Source organism: Notolabrus celidotus, chromosome 15, assembly GCF_009762535.1.
Source record: "Notolabrus celidotus isolate fNotCel1 chromosome 15, fNotCel1.pri, whole genome shotgun sequence".
Classification (NCBI taxonomy): domain Eukaryota; kingdom Metazoa; phylum Chordata; class Actinopteri; order Labriformes; family Labridae; genus Notolabrus; species Notolabrus celidotus.
In genome coordinates, this window is record NC_048286.1 from 30,283,178 (window position 1) to 30,309,958 (window position 26,781).

Genomic DNA, 26,781 nt, shown 5'->3' on the forward strand with positions numbered 1-26,781 from the left:
TTGTTAAGTGTGCTGCTACTCAGGATTTGACACCTAATATCGATGCACTTGTGAAGGCAAAAAGATGCCAAGTTTCAGGAGCCAGCAGCAGCAAGTAGACTGCAGGAGTGCAGTGAGAGAGAGAAAAAAAGTGTGATGACACGAAAGTTGTTTTCACTCATGAATACAGATCATTAAAAATAAGATTAAGCTGGTTTCATATTAAAGACAATTAATACAGTATATTCTAAGCTTCAGTAGGCCCAGCCTATAGTTTGATCTGATGTAGCTTAATCTTATTGCCCATGCACTGCTATAACTTTTATTTTGTATTTCTTTTTTTATTTATTTCAAAGCAGTATGACAATTAAGGCAAACATATTTTTTTCATAGCTCCCACTTGAGTTTGTTTAGTGTGGTGAGTTGGTTCAGGTGTAAAACTGCATTCACTCAACTGTTAAAATAAACCAGTTGTTAACACATTCACTGCCAAATATTTTTTTTTCCAATTCCATTGTTTGTGAATAAATGTGTTGTGCTTAGAACAGATCCCTTGTCATCCGTGATTATAATATGTAGGGTAGGCTACAAATGTAGGCTGAATGATAAAGCACAGTACTGAAAAACAAAGCTAAATATTTGGAGTTGACATTCTTTTACTGATCCGGCCCACCTGAGAACAGAAGATCTGGATCCGGCCCCAGAGCCAAACTGAGTTTGACATGCCTGGACTAAAGCACACATTGCAGCACACATGCTCAGTTGCTCCCATTTAGAAGCATGACAATTAAAGGCACATACATTAAAAATACTCTATGGCTCTAACTGTATTTTCAAGAAGAAAAACTCACCTGTCCAGGCAGCCTTTTTTGGATAAATATGGTTTACCAGCTATACAATTTTAATTGCACTGTTTTATTGACCCGTTTTTCTCATTTGAGACTGTCTGTATATTTTATCTGTGAAAAGCGCTACACAAATACAATTATTCTTATTCTTATTCTTATTATTGTGTCTGTTTCTTTTTGTACACATCACAAAAAGGCTGTAAGGTTAGTTCGTGCTCATGTTTCAGGACAGATAGTTCTCAGATACACCTGAGTTTAAACAACATCAACCATATGTTTGTTCATTCTTCATGTGTTGATTTTTATCACCAACAGTGCAGCATGATCTTTCATGACAGATAAAAGTTAGTTAGTTAATTATTATTAACAGAAACTGAATTTATTATTTCATTCCTGCTGGTGAGAACATTTCTGAAGACTGTGTGGGCGAGGCAGATCATGTTTGACTGAAACCTGCAAGGCTGCATGGGTAACAACACCGCATGTGTCAGCCCTGCTTGTCTTCTCTCCTGGTTCAGAAACAGAGGAGATAATAAGAGGCCTGCCAACTACATATTTTTTTTAATTGGTCATTAAACTGGGAGTTGTATTCAATGTTGCGATGTTGTGGCGTTGGAATGTTGTGGTCCATATAAAGCCGTTAGTACCCACATGCAACATAAGTAGAGGTGCCCCTGTGAATGCAATCTAAATTGATGATGCCATCATTTAGCATTAGCTGAGCCCATAATTACGTTGCCTAACTCCCCCCATGCTGCCTCACAACTGCTAGTAGTAATAATAGACCACCCACAAAGTGCACTAAACCTTCACAGCCAAAACCAGTCAACAGCAGTCAATCAGTGCCAAGCCCTGTGATGCTCCAACACAGTGGATACAGATGAATAGCTGCTGTTTGATGCAAAACTTAATGAGCCCCCTTTGCAGTTCATAGGTCTCAGCATAGCCATGCCCAGTTCAAAGTCAATGTAAGGAACTGTGACATTTACATTAAGTTGAAATCTGTATTTGAACGAATCACTCATACTTTGAATGCCTCCTCTTTTGTGTAAAATAATGAAATTACACAGATAGTTTGCATTGCTTGAGTTGGGTTTAAATGACTTCAGGTTGACTGTGTTAGGTAAAGAAAGCAGGGATTGTTTTACCTCTTATGTTTTATACACAGACCCTTTTTAAATCACACTGATCCACATATCAACAAAAATATCAGCTGCAGACTCTGGTTTTCAAGAAAACTCACACACATAACAAAAGAGTGTGCACAAAGCATATTACTGTCAGGTTTCATATGCTCTGATATACAGAAAATAATAAAAATACTAGAAGGGGCCTGATAAAACTGTGAGGGGATAAGAAAAATTCATACAAACACATGGTATGTGTGTATGACTCGAGAGACACCGGGCCTCTCGATAAGCTTCAGGCTGAGATTCAGAGCTCTGATGTTCTGTGTGTGTACAGTGCCCTCTACATTAATATTTCCCAGACAACATATCTGCTTTGAGTAGTCTCCTCTGTAAGAAATAACTCTCAAATCCTGAGCCACATGCCCACCAACCTCATCAAACATTAAAGAAGACTCAACTAAGATAGGTATCTATCTGTGTATCTATCCATGCTGAGTTTTTCAGACCATGCCTACATACAGAATCTATCAAGATCTGTCATGATACAAAGTTTTGTGAGGCTCATGCCTGGTTTTATGGAGGGTTTAAGTGAGTGATGGCTGTGGAAGCAAAACCTTTATTCCTTATCACTGGCTTTCAATCTATGATACCATGTATACTAACAAGCTGTACTGACCATTTGAAAGAAGAATCACCCCACAGTATCAAAATCCCACATCCCACTTCATTGGGATGGCATGTTTTCTTACCCCTCAGCACCACTCCACCTTCAAGGGTTGTTGTAAAAAGATAATTTCTCATAGTTAACCTCGTCCCAATGATAGACCTTTGACAAACTGTTTGACATCTCGAGTGTCGTTCATTGACAAGGCTGAGGCATCACCTGCAGTGATGGATGTGAGACCTTCTTACCCCAGCACCTAATCTCTGATAACAGATAATGCACTGAAATCAAGTAATGCTCCACTTGAATCAAAATTTGCCATATGCAGAAATACAATCCATGTAGCGTGCATAAGAGTCAATACACGCCAACCATAATGCATTTTCTGGACCAATGGGCTATAATCTGATCAGGATTCAGGGTCATGACATCTTCATATATTATCACCCAGCTGTGTTATTGACTCAGATTGGTCAAACCACCTTAACAAGGGTTATTAACTCTGAATAGCACAGGATAAGCGACACTAGGAACAACCTGATCACACACGTCACATTATATCAATCTGTGGAAATGAGTTAGAGCACATCTAAAGTGTACTGACTGGGATTTCACTTCACCCTGTTGACAATGTTACTTTCCATTAGCATCAGTGGACAACATGGAGGATGATTTCAATTTCAGTCCAACCTTTAATTGAAATGAAAACATTTAGGATTGGTGGTGAGTCCCTGATCAGTCACCAGCAGAGAACAGAAGATGAGAATTGGGAAAACAGCACAGAGATAAATTTAAGATGTTAAGACACACAAAGAGATGCCAACACGTAGAAAAATACAAATGTTCTGACTTTACTGTGAATAAAAATGTGAAGTTCAATGTAACTTAGGTCTGTAAATTGGCTTGGCTCTTATCTCACCCTGTCAGGATTCTATTTGGCATAAGCACCAATACATCATCCCTTACTTAACAGTGTATAATGAGATTATGGATGTGACTTTTCAGCTTTAACTCCATTCTCAGTTCCAAAGTTACTCATTTGTCTGTGCACAATAACAAGTGAACAAAAGGTTGTCTGTCCTTTATCTACATCTAAAGCTACAACAGTTTGGCTGTTATTTCATGAAGCCGTATCGTTACCAGGTGGTAGCTGATGGGCTCTTAAACCCCCATAAGACCTGATAAACCTCTGCAGACCACCAGATGTGATCCTTGGAATATCTTTGTCTGTCAATCTACCCTAATCCTGGTGCTTGGGGTCCCTGAGAACACACTTCTACACTGAATATTCACACCTCTGATCAATTCTAGCTCCTTTGTTACTACCCTGATAATAGAGAGTGGGTATTTTTGACCATTTAATATATTTTATTTGTGAAACCAAATATTGATTGATTGATTGATTGCACATTGCATTCTCTGATCTTTCCAAAAGTATATAAGTATTTATTTTCCTTGTGTCCCCAATGACAGATTACAACTGGAGAGTTCCTGAATAAATATGTGATTGTTTTTCTTTTTTCAATAACCACTGATGAACAGTATATTGAATATGTCTGAGAGGAAGAATAAGGCGATGGAAGCAAACACTTTTTCACGCTCAGGTTCAATAGGGTGCCAATTATTTACGAGGGCACTTGTGAGCGAGGATAAAGACAAAACCGGTATAAATGATGGCCCCCTCATGCCCTTCACCCACCTCTAAAGACAAACAACTCATACTCCATAGCTTTTGATAGAGAGGCTTGCTCCACACTGGATCACAGGGGTCATTATTTATCCACCCAGCAATGTCCTATACTGTAGTACCTGAGGCCACAGCATATTCTTCAAATATTAGAAAAACAAGGTCTGGAGCGGTAACACTGTGACTCAAGCCTTGTGTCTCATTAGGTCTAAAAACAGGCCTCTCGCTCGAACTGATTGCATGTGGCAGTGTTGCAGTCGAGTCCCCAAATCCGAGTTCGAGTCGAGTCCTCAGTCCTCTGTGTTCGAGTCCGCCAAATGCTCGGCTGGTAGCGTCTTTTAATCCTGGCAGACGTCACGTGCACGCCCATGCAGGCGAACACTCATGCCAGCCCTCGCTCTGAACGGAATACATTTTATGAAACATACAAATCTAACATGAACATTAAAACAGTCTGTATCAATATAGAAGCCTGAGTCCTCCTCTCTATCATCCGGGTCCTTTTGCAGTCAATGCTCGAGTCCGACCCCAAGTCTGAGTCATCAGTGCTCGAGTCCAAGTCCAAGTCACGAGTCCTGCAAAACGTGACTCGACTCGAGTACTACAACACTGGCATGTGGCAACAAGGCAGGAAGGACTGCGTCACTGGGACCCCCAGCCCCGGCTTCCTCCCTCTGGTAACGCGCTGTGACCCCCAGCTGTATTAATTATCCCATCCAATGTTGTCGGCTAATTAACTGACGTTTAACACAGGAAATGGCTGGAGCAATTCCACCCAATTAATCAGTGTTGAGGAATAAATTAAATCCCTTCTTTACTATTGAGAGTATGCGTTCAAATTGAATTTTAATTATGCTCTGGTGTTATATTTGAGTTGCAGTTGTACACAAAGATTTCTGCAGGAACAGTTTATGTATTTACACTGAAAGACTTTTAAATACAAGAAGAAAAATAAAACCACCTGACAGCTGATAAGAGACACAAACTAGAACATACAATTAAATCATAAAGGGCATTCTGTGCATGGCAAGTTAACACAATTATGTTATGCTGAAGTGACTGTGGAACAGTGTATGAAACAATACGTTACACAGATAGCAGAGTTTTTTTCTGGGAAGTAAATCAATACTTTTGATTCATCTGGAAGTCGTATCATGAGTGGCTTCTGTTTGGTTTTGTATTTTCCTAGTTTTTGTGTTCCTAAGTCTTTTCCTGTTTTGTTGATCATGCCCTGTTTTGTCTTGTTCATTGTTTCTCTGGTTTTGTTTTATATTTTTCATCTTCTGTGTTTCTGTTGCCTCTCCCTGTGTTTCATGTCTTGTGTACTTCTTCTTCTCAGTTCAGTCTCCTGTGTTTCCTGTTTTATTTTGGTTCCAGGTGTGTTTGGTTTAGCTTTTACTTCCTGTCCTTGTGTGTCCTTGTGTTCCCCCAGTTTTGATTGCACCCTGATTATTTTCACCTGTGTCTCATGTCACACCTGTGTTATATTACCCTCTGTGTATTTAGGACCTGGCTGATTCCTGTGTTGTTTCTGGGGCACCTTCAATTTTTAAAAGCTAATTTATACTTCTATGAGCCCCACATACTTGTGCGGCGTTGGGTCCGTGACACGAAGCAATTCTCTGCCGAAACGCTTGAGGGCAGTGTGGTCTCTCTGATAGCGGGTCGCCTGCTTCTGGCCCCGCTACGATCTCTGTTTACTTTTCCACAGCAGTTCAGAGCGTGTTCTGTTAATCTACAGCTGATACATGTTGCTGTTTATCATACAGACATGATTACATGAAGAATAGAGAGGAGGAGATTAAATACATGTCCGGGATCCCGGAAGTGCTGTAAATGTGGGAAAAACAATGCCGCCAAGCAGACCAATCACATGGCATGCGGTCCGAGTTAATTCTATGCGTAGTTACATTTTGGAGGAGGTGCAAGTCAGCTAAGCGCGTCGGTACGGGAGCTACTTGGACCCCCGGCGTAGGCTCCGCCGTCGATTCACCACAGAAGTATAAATCAGCCTTAAGGCTACCAGGGCCATGGTTTACTCCGCCTTCTATGGCTACTTGCCCGTAGAGACGCCACAGCCCTAGTCTGCAGGTCGCACACATTTTTATTTTTATTTAACCTTTATTTAACCAGATGAGACCCATTGAGATCAAGACCTCATTTACAAGGCAGCCTGGCCAAGAGGTCAGCAGCACATGTCAAAATAAATAGCACAACTCAACAGCATGGAGCATATGAACAGACAGCTGGGGCGGCTGTGCCTCAGTGGGTAGAGTTGGTCGTCTATCAATCGGAAGGTTGGCGGTTCGATCCCAGCTCCGGCAGTCACATGCCGAAGTGTCCTTGAGCAAGACACTGAGCCCCAAATTGCTCCCGCTGTTGTTCAGCGGTGTGTGAATGTGTACGAATGAGATTAGCTAACACTGATGGTCCCTTACATTAGCAGCCTCTACCATCAGTGAGTGAATGGGTATGAATGGGTGAATGCGACGAGTAGTGTGTAAAAGCGCTTTGAGTAGTCAGACAGACTAGAAAAGCGCTATATAAGTACAAGTCCATTTACCATTTACAGTATGTAGAAACAATAAATAAATTAAAAGTGCAACTCATTTGCAAATAAAGTGCAATTTGTGATCACAAAATCAGCATTTAAAAACACAGGCACTGTTCTGGAGTCTGTCTTTCATTTAAGATGAAGCCAAAGGCGTCAAGTGAGATAAGATCTGACAATTTCAAGTTCTTCTGGAGTTTATTCCAAGCAGTAGGAGCAGCAAAACTAGATGCTCTCTTACCAAACTCTCTCCGAACATGGGGAACACACATTTGTAAAGTGTCGCAGGAGCGCAAGGCATAGTGGCTTTTTGATCTTTGAAGATACACACACAAATACATTGAGACCAAGCCAAGAAGACATTTATAAATTAGACGTAGCCAATGTGTGTGTATGCGCACACTCAGGGAGACATCCCGAGACAAGGAGTTTGAGAGGAAGTGTTTCTCTTATTTGTGGTAACTAACTTTTTTAAATTCAGTAGCATCAGCACAGCAGCATCCTGGGACAAGGAACATCTCGTGTAGCAGACACACACAATAGCTGATGATCCTTCAGGTGTGAGCTTTCTGTGTTGGAAATACCAGCACTCGTTTTCCCTCCTCGAGGAAAGGGACAAGAACATGGCGGTGGGTTGCAGTCAATGTGCATGGAGGAAAACTTTGTCCCCCCGCCAAGATTAGTGATTCTAATCCAGCTAAAACAGCTAACCAGGCGACATGCTTCCACTAAGCTAGCTGCCAGAGAGCCCAGCACCGCAAGGAGAAGCCACTCCATCCAAACAGCCAAGGCTTGATTTTCAAATCACTGCCAGCGCCGCAATCTGTAAGCCAGGATGGACTAAGCAGACTGAATGTGAATACCTCACATTCAGTCTGTTTAGTCCTTCCTGGTTTACAGATTGCATTGGTGAAGAAATGCTTCCTGTATCAACTGTTGAGTCTGCTGCTTTCAGAGAGCTAATGAGCGAAATACCAGTGAGACGAGAAGGAGGGAACATTAAAGAGAGTATTGAAGAAAGAGGTCACATTAAAGTTACTCTCCCAAATAACTCATTACGTTCATAATGCAGTGACTCAGTGAATCAGTTACTTTTTGAAAGTAGAGTGACTGTGTTTTATTTCCTAAATCATTAAGTCTATATATCATGGTTCTCTTCAAGCAGCCAAAGAACTTGGGTTTGAGATTGCCTTGCTTGGTGAAATTGAAATGTCAGCTAGAATTCCAGAGTTTCAGACATTTAAAAGGAATCTAAAACTTTTTTTGTACAGGGGTCAAGGTTGGTTAACCTGACTTTTAATTACTGGATTGTGGCTGAACAGTTCCTGGTGTAATTTAGAAGCATTGTTCAATCTGATCTTAACGTTGAGTTAGGATTATATAGGACAAATATTGCCTTATAAAGTTATTTTGTCATCAAGAGGAGTGGAGGGCTCAGGAGCACTTAGAGGAGCAGCCCGCAGAGACTGACAGAGCTTAAAAGTAGTCCAGTACAGACGTCAAGTGACAGAAAGTGTGTTCTGTTGCAGCCTCCTCTGCAGGGGAGTGTGGCTAAAGTGCAGAAACATGAACGGGTCAGAGCACAGCGCAGCCAAGCTCTGACCACCATGGTGATTTGTACTGATTCTGAATGTTTGCTTGTGTATGAAATGAGTGTGAAATGAAGTGTGTGTTTTCATGACTCATGGGTCAGTATGAATGTGAAGCTGACAGAACAGAACAATATAAAAGTGCAGAAGTTAATGTATCGGCTAAAATGTTTGTTTCTGTTTCACGGCGGGTGAATCATGGTTTATCACCCGTCTGCTGTGAATCAGTGCTGCAGATGCTTGGCTGGAAAGATGATCTTTTTAGTTTCATTAAAAATTCTAACTTAACTTTGAATCATGTCTCTTGGATGCTTTGATCCATGCTGATATTCTAATGAAGCGATTCAATGTTTCAGAGAGAGGGTGGGAATAAAAAAAATGACATTTGTAGGATAGAATACTGTCAATACTGTCATGTTCAACTAACCTAACAGCAAAAATACTTCTAGAACTATGAGTTGCACTGAGATAATCTTACAATGTATGTCCAAATATTTTAAATAAGATTGAGTGACGGTCATCCTGCACTTTATTTACAATGAAGCATGATCTGTGACTTTCATATCAAGCACATGTGCATGTATCCCTGCATGTTTTGTTTGAGAATCCCCCTATGCCATTTTAAAGAGGTCTAGATGATCCTTAGTTGTAGAAAAGAATCAAAACAAAACCACTGCCCCGGCTCAGAACAAAGTTAAAGTGTTTAATCATGGTCTCCTTCATTGATCTAATACAATGTGACTACTGCTGCTTAGCTTGCAGATGTATTTTTAGTGGAGTTTGATATGAAGGGAACTGTGTATATGACATTTAGTCCTTGATCAAACTGAGTAAGTACTGCCAGGTGACTCTAGAGGTGCAGGTTGAAACATGCTATATGCATACAGGACATATGAGGATGTTTTTTTATGATGTATGGTTGCTGGATGATGGCTGTCGCTTGTTGAAGCTACTAGTCAGGTAAAAAGAGGGACTGAATGTTTTTAATTTTTTTATATCATGCACATTGGTATCTACTGCTGTTCCTGTTTGATTGGTAGGCAATGATACACTGGTAATGAGTAAAGCTCGTAGACTGTATAAATAATGGATGCATCCTTGACATCACCCATCTGTTTCTGAAGTGCTGTTTTGAGGCCAATTGTTGGTGGGAACCACATTGGATATGCTGAAGTCAACCTTACTTCTGTCAAGGTAAAGAGGTGGGCCAAAACTTGTAACAGTGTGTGCCGATTGAGAAATGAGCTATCCAGACTACACTAATTTTTTTTGCACCAGGCTGTAAACATGTTTATTTCTGCTGTAAAGATTGCCTTTTTTGAATTAGTGTGTATGTGGTTTCCTTTACTTCCGGAGCCAGCCACAAGCGGACACTCGATGAAGTGCAGTTTTTATCACTTCTGCATTGGCTTCAATTCTCCCCGCCGGAGGTTCCCACTTGCTAAAGCTGCAAAATAAATATTGATGCATTTCGGAAGATGAGTCCACCACACTGAGGGGGGAATTCACCAAGAACAGATTTTGGTCGCTTAGTTTCACCAAGAACTGTGTATCATTGTTCCCAGCTATCTGCTCTGCATCAAGGTCTGATTCACAAAGCAATCTGCTCTAGTGATGTTCATGTGCTTAAACACTTGCATAGTTCATGTTGGTCTAGTTTTGCATTGTTGACTAAGATGAGCTGCCACATCTCCACTCTGTGCTGCACAGAGCTGCACTGTGCGCTCTTATAATAGCACAGCTGGCATGTGTGTAGTTCAACTCTCGTTGGATTATCCCCTGATTATTATAAAAAAAAGTCATGCCAAAGTACTATTAACAGACTTAATGTAAACATATGTGACTTTTAGGTGGACTTTCAGTTTCATCACTTAAAGTTTGAGTGTAACAACACTTATAAATACTTCAGTGAAAATACCATCAACTCTCAGCAGATGGTAAAGATTTCACTGGTTGTGTGGCTGACAGCGCCAGCATCTGTGAATAAGGTGTTGTTTGCAATCAAGGTCATCCATATAGAAGGGGGCATATTCTGCAGTAAATGTATCCATAATGGGTCTTTAAATAGATGCACACAGCACAGATATGTTGCTCTGCAGTGCAGTTTGTGGTGCAGTTAACTCTGCATGCTTTGTGAAAAACATGAAGTCTTTTAGTCTCATGTGTACAGGTTTAATGGGCGCAAGAGTGATGCAATCCTTCTGAGTCAATATATCAGTGCAAATCTTAAAAACAAGCATCATTTGCAAGATATTAAGTTTAAAGATTAGCTAAGTTGAATATGACATCAATGTGAAATAATTAAATAAATGAAAAATAAATACAGAAAAAAGTGCATGCCTCAAATACAAAAGTAGATAACCTATTTTGTTTTTGAGTAAAATTTTAAAAACAAACATCCAATTTTAAAGAATGGTGTAAGTGTATGGATATTAAAGTGGTTGTGAAAGTTGACAGAGCTGTTAGAGCATCAAAAACACACTCCACAAAACTTATATCTAAAGTGATCTTGAATTATATCACCTGCGAAGTGAAATAAACACACAGTAGATGAAAGTGTCATCATACTGAGGTATAATTCATTATTTCAACTGACTAAAAACTTCACATTTGTAACTTTAATCTCCCAAATAAACATATCTCTCTCCTGATTCTGACACTAAATCCACCCTGTGAGCCATGACTGCAGCTGTGCTGAAGAATCCACTCCAGAAAGTGTCTCAGTGCTGAATAAATTATTGCCCCCGCATGTTTTTCAAAGTAAATACACGCTAAATAATTGCTGTGCTCCAGCACAGTCTGCATCTCCAGTGGCCTTGAAACAGTGACGCTCGCAATGCTCACTGCCTCGTCCGCCTCTTCGTGTCCAGTCCACATCTCGAACCAGAGGACTGTTGTTTGAGGATTTTGTCTCTGGAACCCTCTGGGGGAAAGACAAGAGCCCCTTAAGGCATGACCTTCCCTCACTGTCACCAATTATATCAAGGCCTTATAAAATATAGATTATGTGCCATCCCTGCGCTGACATATCTAAAGGCTCCAAGCATTGGTTGTGTGCGGAGGGGCCGTGGGCAGACCCCTGGGGGATGCCAGGTTGAATATGACAAGACAAGGGGAACGGGGTAACACAAAGGATGACCTTGATGAGGGAAAAACTCAGGCTGTTTCTGTCTCAGTAAAGAGGAAATAAATAAAGTTGCTCCCTTCCTGAGGACTGTGTGATCAATTCAAATCAAATCAAGGCAATCAGGGCAATATTCAAACGCACTGATTGCAATGATCTTCATTACCCTAAACTGCAATCTGGGCCAATAAGCATGTTTTATTAATGGATCGGAGCTGAGTTTGGAACAATTGGCATTTAACTTTGTGTCTTAACCTTTCAGCATAAATGTCAAGACAAATTCTAATAGAAAAAAGTTTAAAATTCATCCAGCAGTGCTTTCATACATTTTAGCTCAAGTGTGTTTCCAGGCGTAGAAATGCAGAGTGGAAGGCGATCAGAGCGGAGATTTACAAACTTTGCTGGAAAGATTTCACGTTTTGCAGGGACGCATTATAAGGCATGGAAGCTTTGCAAGTTTTGCCTCCACTTCGCCCCAACACACACACACACACACATCAAGTGAATCACAGCACAAAAAGAAGCGCCTGTGGCAATATGCTCCGGTGATGTAATCAGCAGCAGTGCAGGAAGACAAATCTTGTCAATACAAGAAGCGCCGTTCCTCCAGGAAGTGAATCCCGCCTGGTGGTTTTAATCAAATATGAGGTGCTGTTATCAATATGTTATCACGTGTGGGGTTCTGGGTGCTTTTTATCCAGGTGTCAAGAGTGCAAAAGGAACCTTTATTATGCAGTATATATCATAATGGTTGTGTCAGCACTTTGTTTATGCATTAAAAAGAGACAATGGTGTTGGACCGAAAGAGATTTGAAAAGCTATAGAAAAAAAAGAGATGGGCTGAAAGGAAACAGGAAACCTTAAGTTATATAACCCACTGTACACCCCCTTTAAAACTCAACATTATGTTATTGATTATGATAAGCGTTACAGACTGTGGAATCAGAGGGACTATTTTTCAAAAGATGTACACATAAATCATCTTAAAATCAATAAAATAATCTTTATAACAATATTTGATGTCAGCTTGTTAATGTCTTGAGTCAAAAGCTGAGTAATGAGCTTGATAATGTATAGTGAGTGGGTGGTTATTCAAATTAGAACTCCTTCAGGGTTAGACAAGAACCCTCCTGGGATCCTTGTAACTAGAGATAGACCGAAATGGAGGCCGATAACCAATATTTGGAGCTGTAACTACTGCAGGCGGAAGAGCACGTCTGTGATGCGGCTGTGAATAGTGAAAGAAACGGACGGACTTTCTGGCAGCAAATTAAAGTGCTGAAAAAAATCCAAGTGGAGCGTACAGTTGTGCTCATAAGTTTATATACCCTGGCAGAATTCATGGTTTCTTGGGTAGTTTCTGTTGTCATTATGATATAAAAAGAGTAAACACAGTTGTTTGATAAAAATTTTGCTGCACCCAACCACTAACCATAAGTGAAGAAAAGTTTTTCTCTTATCTTTCATATTCTCAGAAAAATGTTACAATGTTACAATGGTACAATGTTACAATGTTACAATGTCATTTAGCAGACGCTTTTATCCAAAGCGACGTACATACGAGAACAAGAACAACACAAGCAAAGATCTAGACAAGAGGAAACAAGATCAGTAAGAGTAACAAAGTGCTTCAAGTCCATTTGGGTGCAGGTACTGCCAAGCAGTATGAAGGCAATGCACACAAGTAAATAAGGATTTTTTCATTTTTATTTTTTAATTTTTCAAAATAAGGAACATCTACAATGAAGCAACCAAACAATTTAAGACCTTCCATTATCATCATCAACAATTAACATCACCACAATAATGACCAAAGTACCAAGTGCTGGGTCACTCCAGACCTGAACACAGATTCCCAGAGTAGAGCAGGACAGTGTGAGTCAATTGTAGCTGGAAGACATGATCTGCCACTGGGGACAACAGTGGAGAACAGACTAGCTAAGTGCATAGTGCTTCCTAAAGAGCTTGGTCTTTAGCTGTCTTTTGAAAGTAGAGAGGGACTCTGCAGATCGAATGGGGTTGGACAATTCAGGGGCAACAGAAGAGAAGAGTCGAGCTAGTGATTTTGAGGCCTTGTGTGCTGGAAGCACTAGGCGCTTTTCAGAGGCTGAGCATAGCGGGCGAGAAGGGCAGTAGACCTGGATGAGGGGTTCCAGGTAAACTGGATCGGTTTTGGTTACTGCTTTGTAAGTCATGATTAGAGTTTTGTATCTGATGCGAGCTGCAACTGGAAGCCAGTGTAGCGAAATGAGCAGGGGAGTGACATGAGCTGCCTTAGGCTGGTTGAAGACCAGACGTCCTGCTGCATTCTGGATCATTTGCAGAGGTTTAACTGTGCATGCAGGGAGGCCTGCCAGTAGAGAGTTGCAGTAGTCAATGCGTGACATTGACAAATGGCCAAAAAATCACAAATTCTGCCAGGGTATGTGAACTTATGAGCACAACTGTACACCTAAACAACGATAGCCTAGCTTGCATTCCATTTCTCCCTGCAGTTTCTCATTGACTGATTGGCTGTTGCCCGTGCCATGGCTTTGCGTGTAACCAATCAGATGGTGTAGTGACAGCAGAGAGAGGCGTGGCTCTCTATTTTGATTGTGTTTATCTATTATTATAATTATTTAATTTAGGATAACTCTAATAATTTACCCAAACTCCTCCCCTCCGGCAGGCGCTACAGATCACTGTGCGCCAAAACAACCCGCCATAAGAACAGTTTCTTCCCCCAGGCTGTCACTCTGATGAACACTAAACCATAACAGTGTCATACCTGTTGGATCAATACTCTCTGTAAATATACAATGCAACAATTATCCAAGCAGAATTCCATATTTCTATTTTTTGTATTATTTAACTACTATTTTTTTAATGTAAAAACTACCTCTGCAACTCACCACTGCACTTTATCATATTATTTTAATCTGTACATATTAGTCAAGCCTATTTGTTGTTCTTTTGTATTTATAGCTGATGTTATTATATTTTTTATTGTAGGTCTTATTCTTATTCTTATGCCTTGTACAAAGAGAGCACAGTACTAAAGTCAAATTCCTTGTGTGTTCAAGCATACTTGGCGAATAAAGCTGATTCTGATTCTGATTCTGATTCTGATAATACAAAGTGAAATAATAAAAAGGATTAAGACTTCAAAGACTATCACTAAGGACTTAAAGTAAGGCGACAAGAAGCCACATTTGGGCCTTAAACATATATGACTTTATATTGATCATGTGTTTCTCATCAAACTTGGACAGAACCAAGTCAAAAGTACTTAAAAGAAATCCACTACTAGATTTGGTATTACTTTAAGCAACAGAGACCTTAACCCATCACTCTTGACGTAAAAATAACTCCTCCTGAAATACACAAACTCCCTAAAAACACCCTGAGCAGCACTCTTCAAATCCGTCTCTCTCTTTATGAAACTTCTCCTTCTGAGCGCTTAAACTCTTGTGTCAGCCGTTTCTCCAGACCTATCAGCATAAATCCCCGGCTTTGATGACAAATGACAGCGGAGTCGGCCGCAGAGCCACTCTGACTGGCAGTGGCGAACATTTCACCTTTGGCGATCACTGCTGTGTTATATCTGTCTGAGCATACGGCCACGTGGATGCACGGACACAGATGTGATGTGTGTTGGAGATAGCGAAGGCGGTGTCATTATATGGCTGCTAGCTGAGGATGAGAACGGGTCAGGACCCATCTGCTGCCCTTTTAACCCCTCACCGATGGATTCCTTCATCCTGCGTCTGCTCACCCGGATTGGAAAAGCAGAAAAAAATCATCCATTCACTCGTTGGGTCCTCTTTTGAGTAGTTTTTATCTTTCACTTTCTTTTCTGTCTGCAGCCTCTCCTTCTATCTTTCTCATTCTCCACTGTTTCTTTCTCTCCTTCATTTTTCTTTGTCGGTCTTCTCTCTTTTTCTGCTCCATTATCTCCCAAGCTCCTTCTTAAGGGAAATCTCCTCAGCAGCCTTGAGCATACTTGCTTTCCAATTAAATCAAGATGTATTTGCCTTTCAAAAGCCTCCCTTTCCTCACTCTTTCTCCCAACGGAATAATTGATGGAGGTCTCTGGCCTCATGATGAATGGCTTCCAAGCCCAGAGATGAATAGGAAGATGAATGATTTCACCCCTGCGAGGGCCAGAGAATGCTGGAACAAGGAGTGCTGACATTGTGACAAATACACTGACCGTAGCAACCAAACCTGGCCGAATCAGCGGGAGACAGAGGGTCAGCGTGCGATCATCACGGCTTAACAGACGTTTCTCTAGCCGACGGCGCCTCTGTGTGTCTGTCTACCTCACGGACAATTACCTGAACCTGAATATTAACTGCAGGCGCAGCGATAATGCTGACGTCTTGCCAGGAGACGAATTCAAGTGGCAGCAAGCCAGCTAGCAGGAACTGGAGCGCATGGCGTCCAGCACTTGTGTTCGTGCACTTGGTGGAATATGTATGTGGAGGCCAAGAGAACAGGTGCAGTAAGGTGAGAAGATGCCTCAGGTGACTTCATGTGGATGGCGCCACCACTTTCCCAGCCAACATTTTCTATACCGAAGCAGTTTTTCCTCCATCTTCAAACAACGTGCTGTCATACAGCTGAGAGGGAGCGAGTGTTTATAAGAACAAATTCAATGAGTGTGTGACAGGCCATCTGTTTTTGAGAGCCTATAAGTAAGACTGTTACTGACCCGTGGAGCATAATGACAATAATATATCCATGCAGGAAAGGAAAGTATTGTTGATCAGTACCAATGAGTTGATGATAATATCGCCAGCTGGATACCAAAAACTTTCAGGGCATGACACTTCAGTTTCAGAGACTCTCCCCCTTCTTTGATTGGAAGCTGATACAACATTAAAGTAAGAAAGTCACCTCTGGGCCTGACTTCATCAGCTCAGACATCTATGTCAAAATATCCTCGGTCATGTCTAGCAGTGTCCCATTAGATTCAGCACTGACTCTTACCCAGTGTGTGTGATCTTTATGTGTTCTGCAGCTCTAATTACCCAGCTGTCATGAGCCCGACTTCTCTAAAAGTAAAATCTGCGCTGATATCTAACTTTTATCTTCATATCACTTTAACATTTGTATTTTATACCTCACTTTGCATTTCCCAAATATGATAATCTTTCAGTAAAAGGTTGGATACTTTGTCAAACACTGCAGAACACCGGGTGTTCGCTTCAGTTTTGTTTCCTATCGCCTCTTAAAGCTCACTCTCAAGCTACTGAAGCTCCCGTCTTTTGTCAAGCTAGTTTTTTATACGGTTTGGTAGCCTAGGTGTGTTTTTTTCTCTGTGTTTCAGTAAAGTTAACACCTTCAGAACACAGACAATTAATAAGGAGATGCTTCAGTTTCACAGTTTTGTCATAAGCAATTCATGATAGAAGCAAAACTGGTGGCCTAGCGGTCTAAGCGCCCCACATACAGAGGCTACAGTCCTTGTTGCAGGGGTCGCCAGTTCAATTCCCGGCCGCAACCATTTCCTGCATGTCTTCCCCCGCTCTCTACTCCTCACATTTTCTGTCTCTCTTCAGCTGTCCTATCCAATAAAGGGGAAAAAGACCCAAAATTTAACTTAAAAAAAAGGGGGAAAAAAAAAAGTATCATCCACTTCTAAAGGGTTTATGATGTCAATCAATCAATTAATCAATCAATCAATCTTTATTTGTATAGCGCCAAATCCCAACAAATGTTACAGGTCTAGACCGTACTCTATGTTCTATTATTAACAGAAGACCCAACATCAAGACAGGATAAGATCCAGTCCCATCTCACAGACAGGACTCAGTCTGATCTCATCTTAATCCACCATGAGCAGAGCACTTTGCAGTATTTAGCAAGTTACAGTGGCAAGGACTAACTTCCTTTAACAGGCAGAAACCTCCAGCAGGACCAGACTCATGTTAGACTCACATCTGCTGAGACCGTGTTGGAGAGAGGGATAGAGGAGAATAAGAGAGAGAGTGTTGATAGTGATTCCAGTTTCCAGGCTTTATCAGATATTAACTGAACTGTATTCTCTGTGTTTGTTTTTTTGTGATGCAACACTGTTCCTAACTTTGCCTTTCTTTGCTCAATTTTCATCACTTTGGAATTGCAAAAAGACAATGTTCTCCTGCTCGGTATAACTTAACTCCCACAAATAAGAAGCAAATCAAAGAGCTAGACAACAGATAGCTAAATACACATAACTATGTTAGAGGACAGACAGCTGCAAAATTATCTGACATAATGTGTTGAGGAGTTTAAGTTACCTAAGACGAGAGGAAAACAAACAAAAATGAAAAATATCAGTGCCGTTTTGTGAGATCCTGTGAAAAAGATAGTCTAACATTTTGTTCCATTATTTTTGTGGAGTCTTTGGTAACTGTGATATACTGTCTTTAGACCTGACAACCTCTGACCCATACCAGCCTGGTGCTCATGAGTCATACTGAGTTTAATGTTGATGTTCAGCATGAGTCAGAGACCTGATCATCATCACCTCTCAAAAAGTATCTCAGGACGTATTGAGAAACTTTCCAGAACAAAGAGACAGTTTGTCTCAGTGAGTGTTTGTTGTTTGAGTCATAACATGGAAACTTATGTGATGCAGTGTGTTAAAAAAAAAGATGACAATATGCCAAACCCAAAATAAAGCATCTGTAAAGATTAGCAGAGATTTAGACTGAAGGACGCTGAATGAAACATTAGAGCTGTTTTCATGAGATCACATTATAACATACGGCTTTATTATTATTTTGTTGACTCCACTGTGAATAAAAGGCTAAAATATTAACTAATATGTAACACATGTGCTTTGCCTGAGGCACAGCATGGTGCACTGTGTGAATGCCTGTCAGATTTCATAAGACCTTTGTGTGATACTTGCATCACTCCAGACAAGACGATGGGACACTGTCAGTTCATTGAGAAACATCTCAAATATAAAAAGAGCTTGAGGGTAGCGACTTCTTTTTTCATACAATCCAATGCTGCAGCCATGAAAACACATTCAGAAGCTGTGGTCAGAAATTCAACTCATAACTAACCCCAGAGTGGTTGGCTTACACTTGTATTATTTGCTGCTGCAGAAGACTTCAGTCAGATAACATGGAGCTACGTTCAAGTGTTGTTTAGTGTTGGTGTCTACCAAGAAACAACCATGGCTGAAAATAGAGCCAACGCACAAGGGACAGAAATCGCTGCTGTGTCTGGCTTCCAATGGAAGGTCAACCCACTGAAATGTACTGCTTTTCAGCATACAGCAGCAAAACATGTTGATCTAAGAGTCCTTTTTGGTCTCTGAAGCATCATCATAATTTATGAAACCTATAAAGGAGGTGACTGTTTTTAAGGTTGATATAAATATAAAGGTTTCTGAGTGACAGGTAGGAGCCACCAGCTGCCTTCTGGGTGTCACTTCAGTTGATTCGCTCGCTGAACAATACCTCAGATTTTGTTGATGCCTTTTGGGAAGTTAGATTTATTTTAATACAAATTGTCCAACAAATAACACAGCTCAGTGTGTTGTTTAGTCTGTAATTTTGTGTATTTTTGTATTGTTTTGTCTCCATATGTGAAATGTAGTACTATATCGTGAATTTGCAAGTATCGATAAGCAGGTATCAGCTCTGTGCTCACTGCACTGGGGACCACATAGTTCTTGGTGACTCCCCAGAAAAGCCAGTGGACCTTGACGATGAGAAGGCTCTTTAAAGATACCAGTTACTAATCTTATTCCTGCTTCTCTGTTTGATTAGCTGTCTTAACTTTTTTTTTATCTGTACTTTGGGTAGCTATACATCTACAAATCAGTTTCTCTCAATGAAACACTCAATGAATACCAGGGTCAATTTCCTTCTAATAAAATAGCTCCAGGTATGGACTGTTTAGCTTTCATAACTTGATGTCTGACACTTTGTTTCCATGAAGCCAATGTGGCAGCAGAAAAAAACAATGAACCGGATGCTTCTATAGACAAACCAGTTGAGTATAAAATCATGATTGGTTCCAAGATGTCCTATTGAGGCGTTTTTCCACCGCAGGAACTTTACCCCGGAACTAGGGACTTTGACCCTGAACTACCTGCGTTTCAACCGGAGGAACCAGGGTCTAAATTTAGTTCAGGGGTAGATAATCTCCCCCATGAAAAGCCCCTGCTTGGGTGGTAGTACTTTTCAAAGGTCCTGGGACTTTCTGTTGAACGTAATAGTGTTTGTGGAGTTTACACAGTTGTTGAAACACAGATGGAGTTCCTGGGAATGCATACTAGTTTAGTTTTTTATTAAGATTTCAAATTATTATTTAATATAAAAAATGTTCTCAATACGTCACTAGCCTGATTTGCACAATCTACCCAGGACTTCAGCCCGCGGTCAACACGCAGACAACAATGGGCGCACAGGAACCTTTTAGTTCCAGGGAAAGTAGTTCTGGGAATCAATTGGAGGTACAACTTCTAACTGAGAAGGCACTTATTAATTTGCTTAATCTGTCATTACCAACCATAATCCCACCATTTCAACCTGTCACTACTGAATCATTTTTAGTACTGCCTGTAATTACTGCTATTTAATCTAAATTCCATTTGAAACATTGTATATATCTAAATTGTATTCTATCTTTATTTATCTATTTTTTTTTACTCATTTTATTTTATTTTATTTTACTTATTGAAACTTCATTTTGTTTGTACTGAATTTCCCCCCCAGGGGATCAATAAAGTAATATCTTACCTTATCTTATGGAGCTCTGTGTCTGCAGCCAGGTCCTTCTCCAAGAAAAAGCCTGTGTTTGCATTTTTTAGAGCAAATAAGAGCCCACAGTAAATGACAGTTGGACTGTTAAGAGATGAGGGGGAGATATTTTTGTTATGAAAAAAGATTACTCAGATATGTACAGGACAAGATCAGCAAAGAGATAAGAGGTACCACTTTGTCTTCAAAGGGCGCCGATATCGCACAGTCCAAAAGTTCCTCACTGGAGCTTTGAGAGAGACATTTGAAAACTTCCAAATTATGCATGTCACCATTGCTGCAGCTAGATATCAAATGAGGCCACTCCCAGCACGCTTCCTAAACAGACTTTTACAATTTTTCCTCTGCAGTTGTGAGTTGGAGCTTATAAGAAAAAAAAGTTAAGAATGATACAATTTCGAGAACAAAACACTACCTACACATATTCAGGACCAAATCAGCAAATAGGTAAATCATCCAGCTTTTTCCACCCAACCAGAAAGCTCCTCAACGGTAACTTATATATTTTTATTCATTCATTTATGGGTTTTTTTCTGAATTCATGTGAGCTCCTACGCTTGTGAAACACAGTCTAGTCCTGACGTGACATCAGGACTTCAGCTCTGTGTCTTACTGCCACAGAACTCTGCTTCCCTTTTTCTTGAGACTTCCGTATCATACTCCTGTTTCTTTCATCAGGCATCACATCGCTAGGATTGGCTTGGAACAGTAAAAACTGCACCAGTGCACCCCCAGAGAATGATGTGCGCTTCTATGGCGCTCTGCTGGATGCTTTGAAACGGTATCTCAATTCATGATATCACTCTTCAGTAAAAGCCTGCAGTCACTGCAACAGAGGTCCAACCCGAGAGGAGGACTGCTGCTGTGTCCGTCTCTGTTCTGGGCCGTGTGCACTGTGAGCCCTGTGGCGATGTCTGGATAAAAAGGTTTGCGCGGTGCACAAAGAAAGGAAGGCAGAGGGGGGGGGGGCAGAGGCTCAGGGACGTGACAGCAGAAGATCCATTTAGATTGTACGGTTTTAATATCCTTCAAAGTTCCCAATAAACAACAGTTGGAGCTCCCGCTGTTGCGCGGTCATTTGATTGTCCGTCACCTCAGACGCAACCTTGCTTGATGTGATTTTGAATGGCTGCCCTGACCGGGGCCTCGTACCTCTGCTGTTATACCAACAACAAGCGATAAAGCCATTCTGCAATCTGCTGCTTTCCACACTGTAAGGCAATTCACAAGCATTTACGCTTAGCCAGCAGGCTGCCCAAAATGAGGCATTTCCAGGAAATATGCTGAGATCTAATTATTAATTTAACCCCTGCTATTGTAGACGTCTGAGCCACACTCCAAACATGCAGTAAAGGCATATTATGCAGACAGAGCTGATGATGAAACCTCTCCATTACACATGTCTGCTCTTCCTGCATGCTTAAGTGCCAGAAAGGATGAGACATAACAGAAACATCATTATCTGATGCTGCCGAGCAGCTTTAATCCCCATCCAACAAGTCCATCAAACACTCGTACCTGTGATTGCAGAGCATGATTTCAAGCATGAGAGTGTACAACGAGGCAAAACAAAGTGAGGTCAAAGCTGATGGTTAATGAGGCACCAAGATACACGGATACAGACACAAGGCCTTCCTCGCAAGCTAATAAGTAAGATAGCATCAAGTGCCAAGGAATAATGATACCATCAGTAGCAGTGGAGCAGCAGAGGGCCGGCCCACCCCAAACCCAGATTTAAAAAAAAGAAAGGTCCAGCTGTGTCCTTTGCATTCACTACTGAGTCAGACGCTGAGCTTAAGAGCTCCTTTTTACTCTCGCTGTGAGAAACTGCAGCCGCGCAGTCATCGACGGTGATGTGAGGATTTGCACAAGGTTAATGTTTTTACCTGAATATTATAAAGCTTCAGTCATTCTATGAAATAAAGGTTGCAGAGGGTGAACATGCAGATTGTTCTTGCAGACTACTTTTCAGTAATTATGATCCTTGAGGGGATTGTTCAGCTTGATTTCTGACTATACTGTGCTCTCTGAGTGCAGTGAAACAAACACTCAGTCGTCCAAAGCTGCAAGTGTAAAATTCCCCCTCTCTATTCTCTTTTATAAGGATTTACTTTTGATGTGACAGCAGGGCGTAAAATTAACACTCGCCAAGCGCCAATGGCGGGTAAAAAAACTAGTTTGGCGTGTAAAACAAAAACACACACTCGCCAGTGGCCGATGGAAAATTTTGTATCGCATGTGAGGTTTTGCTTTCATACTTTCGCCCATTTCTGCTGATCGTCAGGCTATTTTTACCTTGCGTGACGCTGTTCTTGTGTATTGATTTGGTACGTCGGGAACGGTGTGACGTCCGCTACTGGAGTTCTATGCATTCCATTTGCTTAAAGATGCACGGTGGAGAAGAGGGTTTCGAGGAAGATGTGGCGACACACTCCTGGCGTGAAGCCACCACAAACAAAAAGGATAAACGAAGAGGCAGGAGACGATCAAGAAGAGGAACAGACAGCTAAACAGAGTAAGTATAATGTAATAAAATAGCAATAATCTAATTGTATCTGTACATAACTGTATTCTTTAAGGGATGCTTAAGTTGGATTTTCATAATAAATACACATGGTAATTATTTTAAATCAAATAAGGCATGATTTTCTTATTTGGCTGGTAAACTTTTGAATGTCACTAGCCAACGGCAGATGAGGTAAAAAGTTAATTTTACATCCTGTGTGATGGAAAAGAAAGTGTGACTAACAAAAAACTCAGGAGAAAAGAAACGAGATAATTACTGAATTATGGGGATAATAAAGCATCATGACTTGTATCAGAACCTCAAAATGAGCTTCCTATGAAGCATGACAACCGGTTAGAAAAGGCAGAAAAAATAAATGTTATGAAGCCTCCATAAAACCTGATTTTGGAAATATCTGGCATAGCTAATACCTCCAAATCAGACAAGTGCATAACATCACCAAACTCCACAACACAGTCCATCAACCAATCATTTAAATCTCAATGACTTGATCTATCATACATGATACTTTCATTCATCACATCAATTTCAAAGTTGTCCAGATTGGATGAGTGCTATCCAAAATGGTTTCACCCCTCCTCCTGTCTGTGGTTAGATCAGGGCAGACTGTCTTGAGTTCTAGCATTGAACTCAATCCAAACCTCAGCCTCTGACTGCAGGGCGTGATTGTCCAAACAAAAAGCAACAAGCTGAGAGCAAAGGTATGAAATGTTTTTCATCTTGGTTCAAAATATATTTAGTCTGAACATTTCTTATCTTGTTTGTTATGAAAGAAAACTAAGGGGGAGGTTAGTTCAGTGATACAATGAAAACACAAACACATCAGTCTCAGGGATTAAAGTTGTCCTTCACTACAACAGATCTCTGACAACTACAGGATTGTTATTATGTGACTTTTCAGACTGCAAGAAAAAAATCCATACACGCATCTTCTTTTGTATCTTGTCACACTTATTTATTTTTTCCACATCATCAGAGTCTGCTGTACTCAGGAGTGTCACTTCTAAGTGACGACTGGCTAACTTGTATAGGAATAAAGCATACTTGACTGGAGGCTACCCATATGTTAAAGCAGCTGGGTGAAGCCCCATCAGTCGTCTTAGATTTGGCCTTTTGAAAAAGAAAATATATCACTTTGTGTTTTGGATTAAAAAAACACCATTTACACATGTTCTGGACATCTCTGAAACTCACCGACTTCTGGTCCACCATTTTTGATACTCTCGTTCAAGCTCTCGATATGTCTTTAACACCGAACCCTCTGACTGCTCTGTTCGGTCTCCCGCTGACATAAAATGTACCCTCAACTGTTCATCGCGTCATTGCCTTCACCACCTTACTGGCCAGGCGCTCGATCCTTTTTAAATGGAAACTTGTGTCTCCCCAACTCACAATAGATGGTTACAGGACATCTTACACTGTTTAAAATTGGAGAAGTTAAGGTTCTCACAGGAAGGGGCTCTAACATCCTTCAACAAGACTTGGGCCCCCCTAATAAGCCTTATTAGAGACAAGCTCTCTATCACTCCTGATGATGCTGGAGACAGTGTGAGCAGAGTTAAGTGCTGGAGAGAGACCCCCCCCCACCACCTCTTTTTATTTGTATTTAACATTTTTATTTATTATCGTTGTTATTCATTTTACTAACTGTTGAACTGTGTGTACTTACACTTATGTATGTTCTGTGTCTACTTGTATTGTTTACTAGTATCTAGAACAAGACGGTCGCTAATGAACAACTAGCTTAGGGAATCTGGGAGGGTGAGGGTTGGCAGGGTAACGGGGACTTATTTTCTATTGTCTTGTCTGTCCTGTTTTTCTGTTTAATTGGGGATTTTTGTTCTATTCTATGCAGATACTCTGACTTATCTTACTCTTGTGTGACATCTTTTTGTACTGTCTGCAAAAATCTAATAAAAATGGGAAAAAAAAACTATTTTGAATGATCAGGGTTTATGTGGGGAGCTCCTCTTTAACTTTTAATCCCTGTGTGCTCCAGCAGCTAACAATGAACCACTAAGAGATACTCAGAACACATTTCTCTTAGAAATGGTCATTATTTAAGACCCCGGTCAGTAAATCTTTCAGGGGAGCCAGATTGGATTCACTTGGGTAATGAATAAAATAACATACAGATGCAAAATCAAACAAGGTCTTGGGTCAAGTCTTGGTCACTTTTATTCAAATGGACTCATCAGGTTGTCTACACAGTGGCTGGTAGGAGTGAAGTTTCTGGCAGGGGGGTGACTTTCTAATCCCACTTTCATTATGGCAGCATGCCCAAACATTATGAATGACGGCTCAGACGTCAGAATGTAAAATGCAAACCCATCTGGTTACTCAAACAGTGTCCCACATCAATTATGAAACCCTGAGAAGTTGACTTTCTCTGTGAGTTATGAGGATCTGTGACAGGCTTGTGATGAAGTACTATCTCACAGCTGGGAGCTCAAGGAGTGAACTATGAAATATGGTTTCATACCTGTGAGGTATTCTGGGTCGGGCACGGGGTCCGACAGCTCCTCGTGGCACTGAACCTCTGTTGGCACCGATGCCACCACCATGCCATCTGGGAGCTGCTGCTCGATGCCTCGGGCAAAGTTCTTCTGCCTGGTGTTAAGAGAGATGAGAAAATGGGAGGTCCCGCTTAGAGACAGAAGCACTCAGTCACCCAACATAGATGGAGGATAAAACACTGGAGCAAAGAGGGAAGAAGGATGAATAGAAGGGAATGTGGGGCGACAATGATGAAAGGAGTGAAAGAGTGAAGAGTAATGTTTTTAAATTGAGCTAAATAAAGCTGTGACAAACAATCTTTCCCCAAAATTCTGCTCTAACATCTGAAAATAATGAACACTTATTGCACCACCAGTCACACAGCAGCTCTAACGTAATAATTCATGTTTGTCAAAAACAGATTCAGGGCTGCTTCATGACTTTCAATGTGGTTTCTCTGTTTGTTACTCCCTCAGGCCAGATGTATAAAAAAAAACAATGCATACATCATTTCAGTAAATGTGTGCACCTCAAGGATAATTCAAAAATAAACGGAGACAAAATATAAACAAAATATGACTTTTTGTGGTGATGAGTCGTTTCTCAGATTGTGCTTTGTTTTTCATGTTTGAAGGTGTTAACAGAGGTCACAAGTGTTACTAAAAAGGTGTTTATTTGCTTATTGAGTGTTTAGATGGTTTGAGTATCCTGGTTATGAGCTGTTCCTGGTTTTGATCATACCATGGCAATATTTGTTTACATGCAGATAAACCTGGTTAATAATATTTGTGTATGTAACACAGGGATCCATTCTGGGGCCTCTGCTATTCAACATCTACATGCTCCCTTTAGGTCAGATAATAAGAAACAACAAAATAAAATACCACAGCTATGCAGATGACACACACATTTACATCACCATATCACCAGGGGATTATAGTCCCATACAAACACTGAGTAAATGCATTGAACAAATCAATGACTGGACGAGACAGAACTTTCTTCAGTGAAACAAAGAAAAAACTGAAATGATTGTTTTTGGAGCCAAGGAAGAAAGGTTAAAGGTTACTGCTCAGCTCCAATCTGCACAGATGAAATGTTCAACCCAAGCCAGAAACATTGGTGTAATCTTAAGCCCAAGATCCACAGGATGCGTCGCGTTACGTTACGGCTGCGCCGCGCATGTCGCAGCAAATAGGTTCCCATTCAAGTCAATGCTCTAGAGTCCACAGGGCGCGCTGCGGCGCGTCTCAGCTCCGTCTCTGGAGCGTTCCGCCGCGCCGCTCTGCCAGAGATACGCGGGGAGTCTATTTTCGCCGCTCCCCGCGCCCAGCACGCGTCAATCGACACAGAAATGATCGAACTATCCCGGAAGTCAGGCACGAGGATCGTATGCAACATCCGCTCACTTTCAAAATAAACACCATGTGCAAACA

The 26,781-nt window shown here is 41.0% G+C and overlaps 1 protein-coding gene across 1 annotated transcript in view; it reads right to left on the reverse strand.

The window, feature by feature from the left end:
- astn1 (astrotactin 1) overlaps window positions 1–26,781 on the reverse strand; it is a 616,195-nt gene that overhangs the window by 276,193 nt on the left and 313,221 nt on the right. Inside the window, exon 14 of the mRNA XM_034703125.1 lies at window positions 25,332–25,459. Coding sequence (XP_034559016.1) covers window positions 25,332–25,459 — 128 coding nt within the window. The remainder of the gene's footprint in view (window positions 1–25,331; window positions 25,460–26,781) is intronic.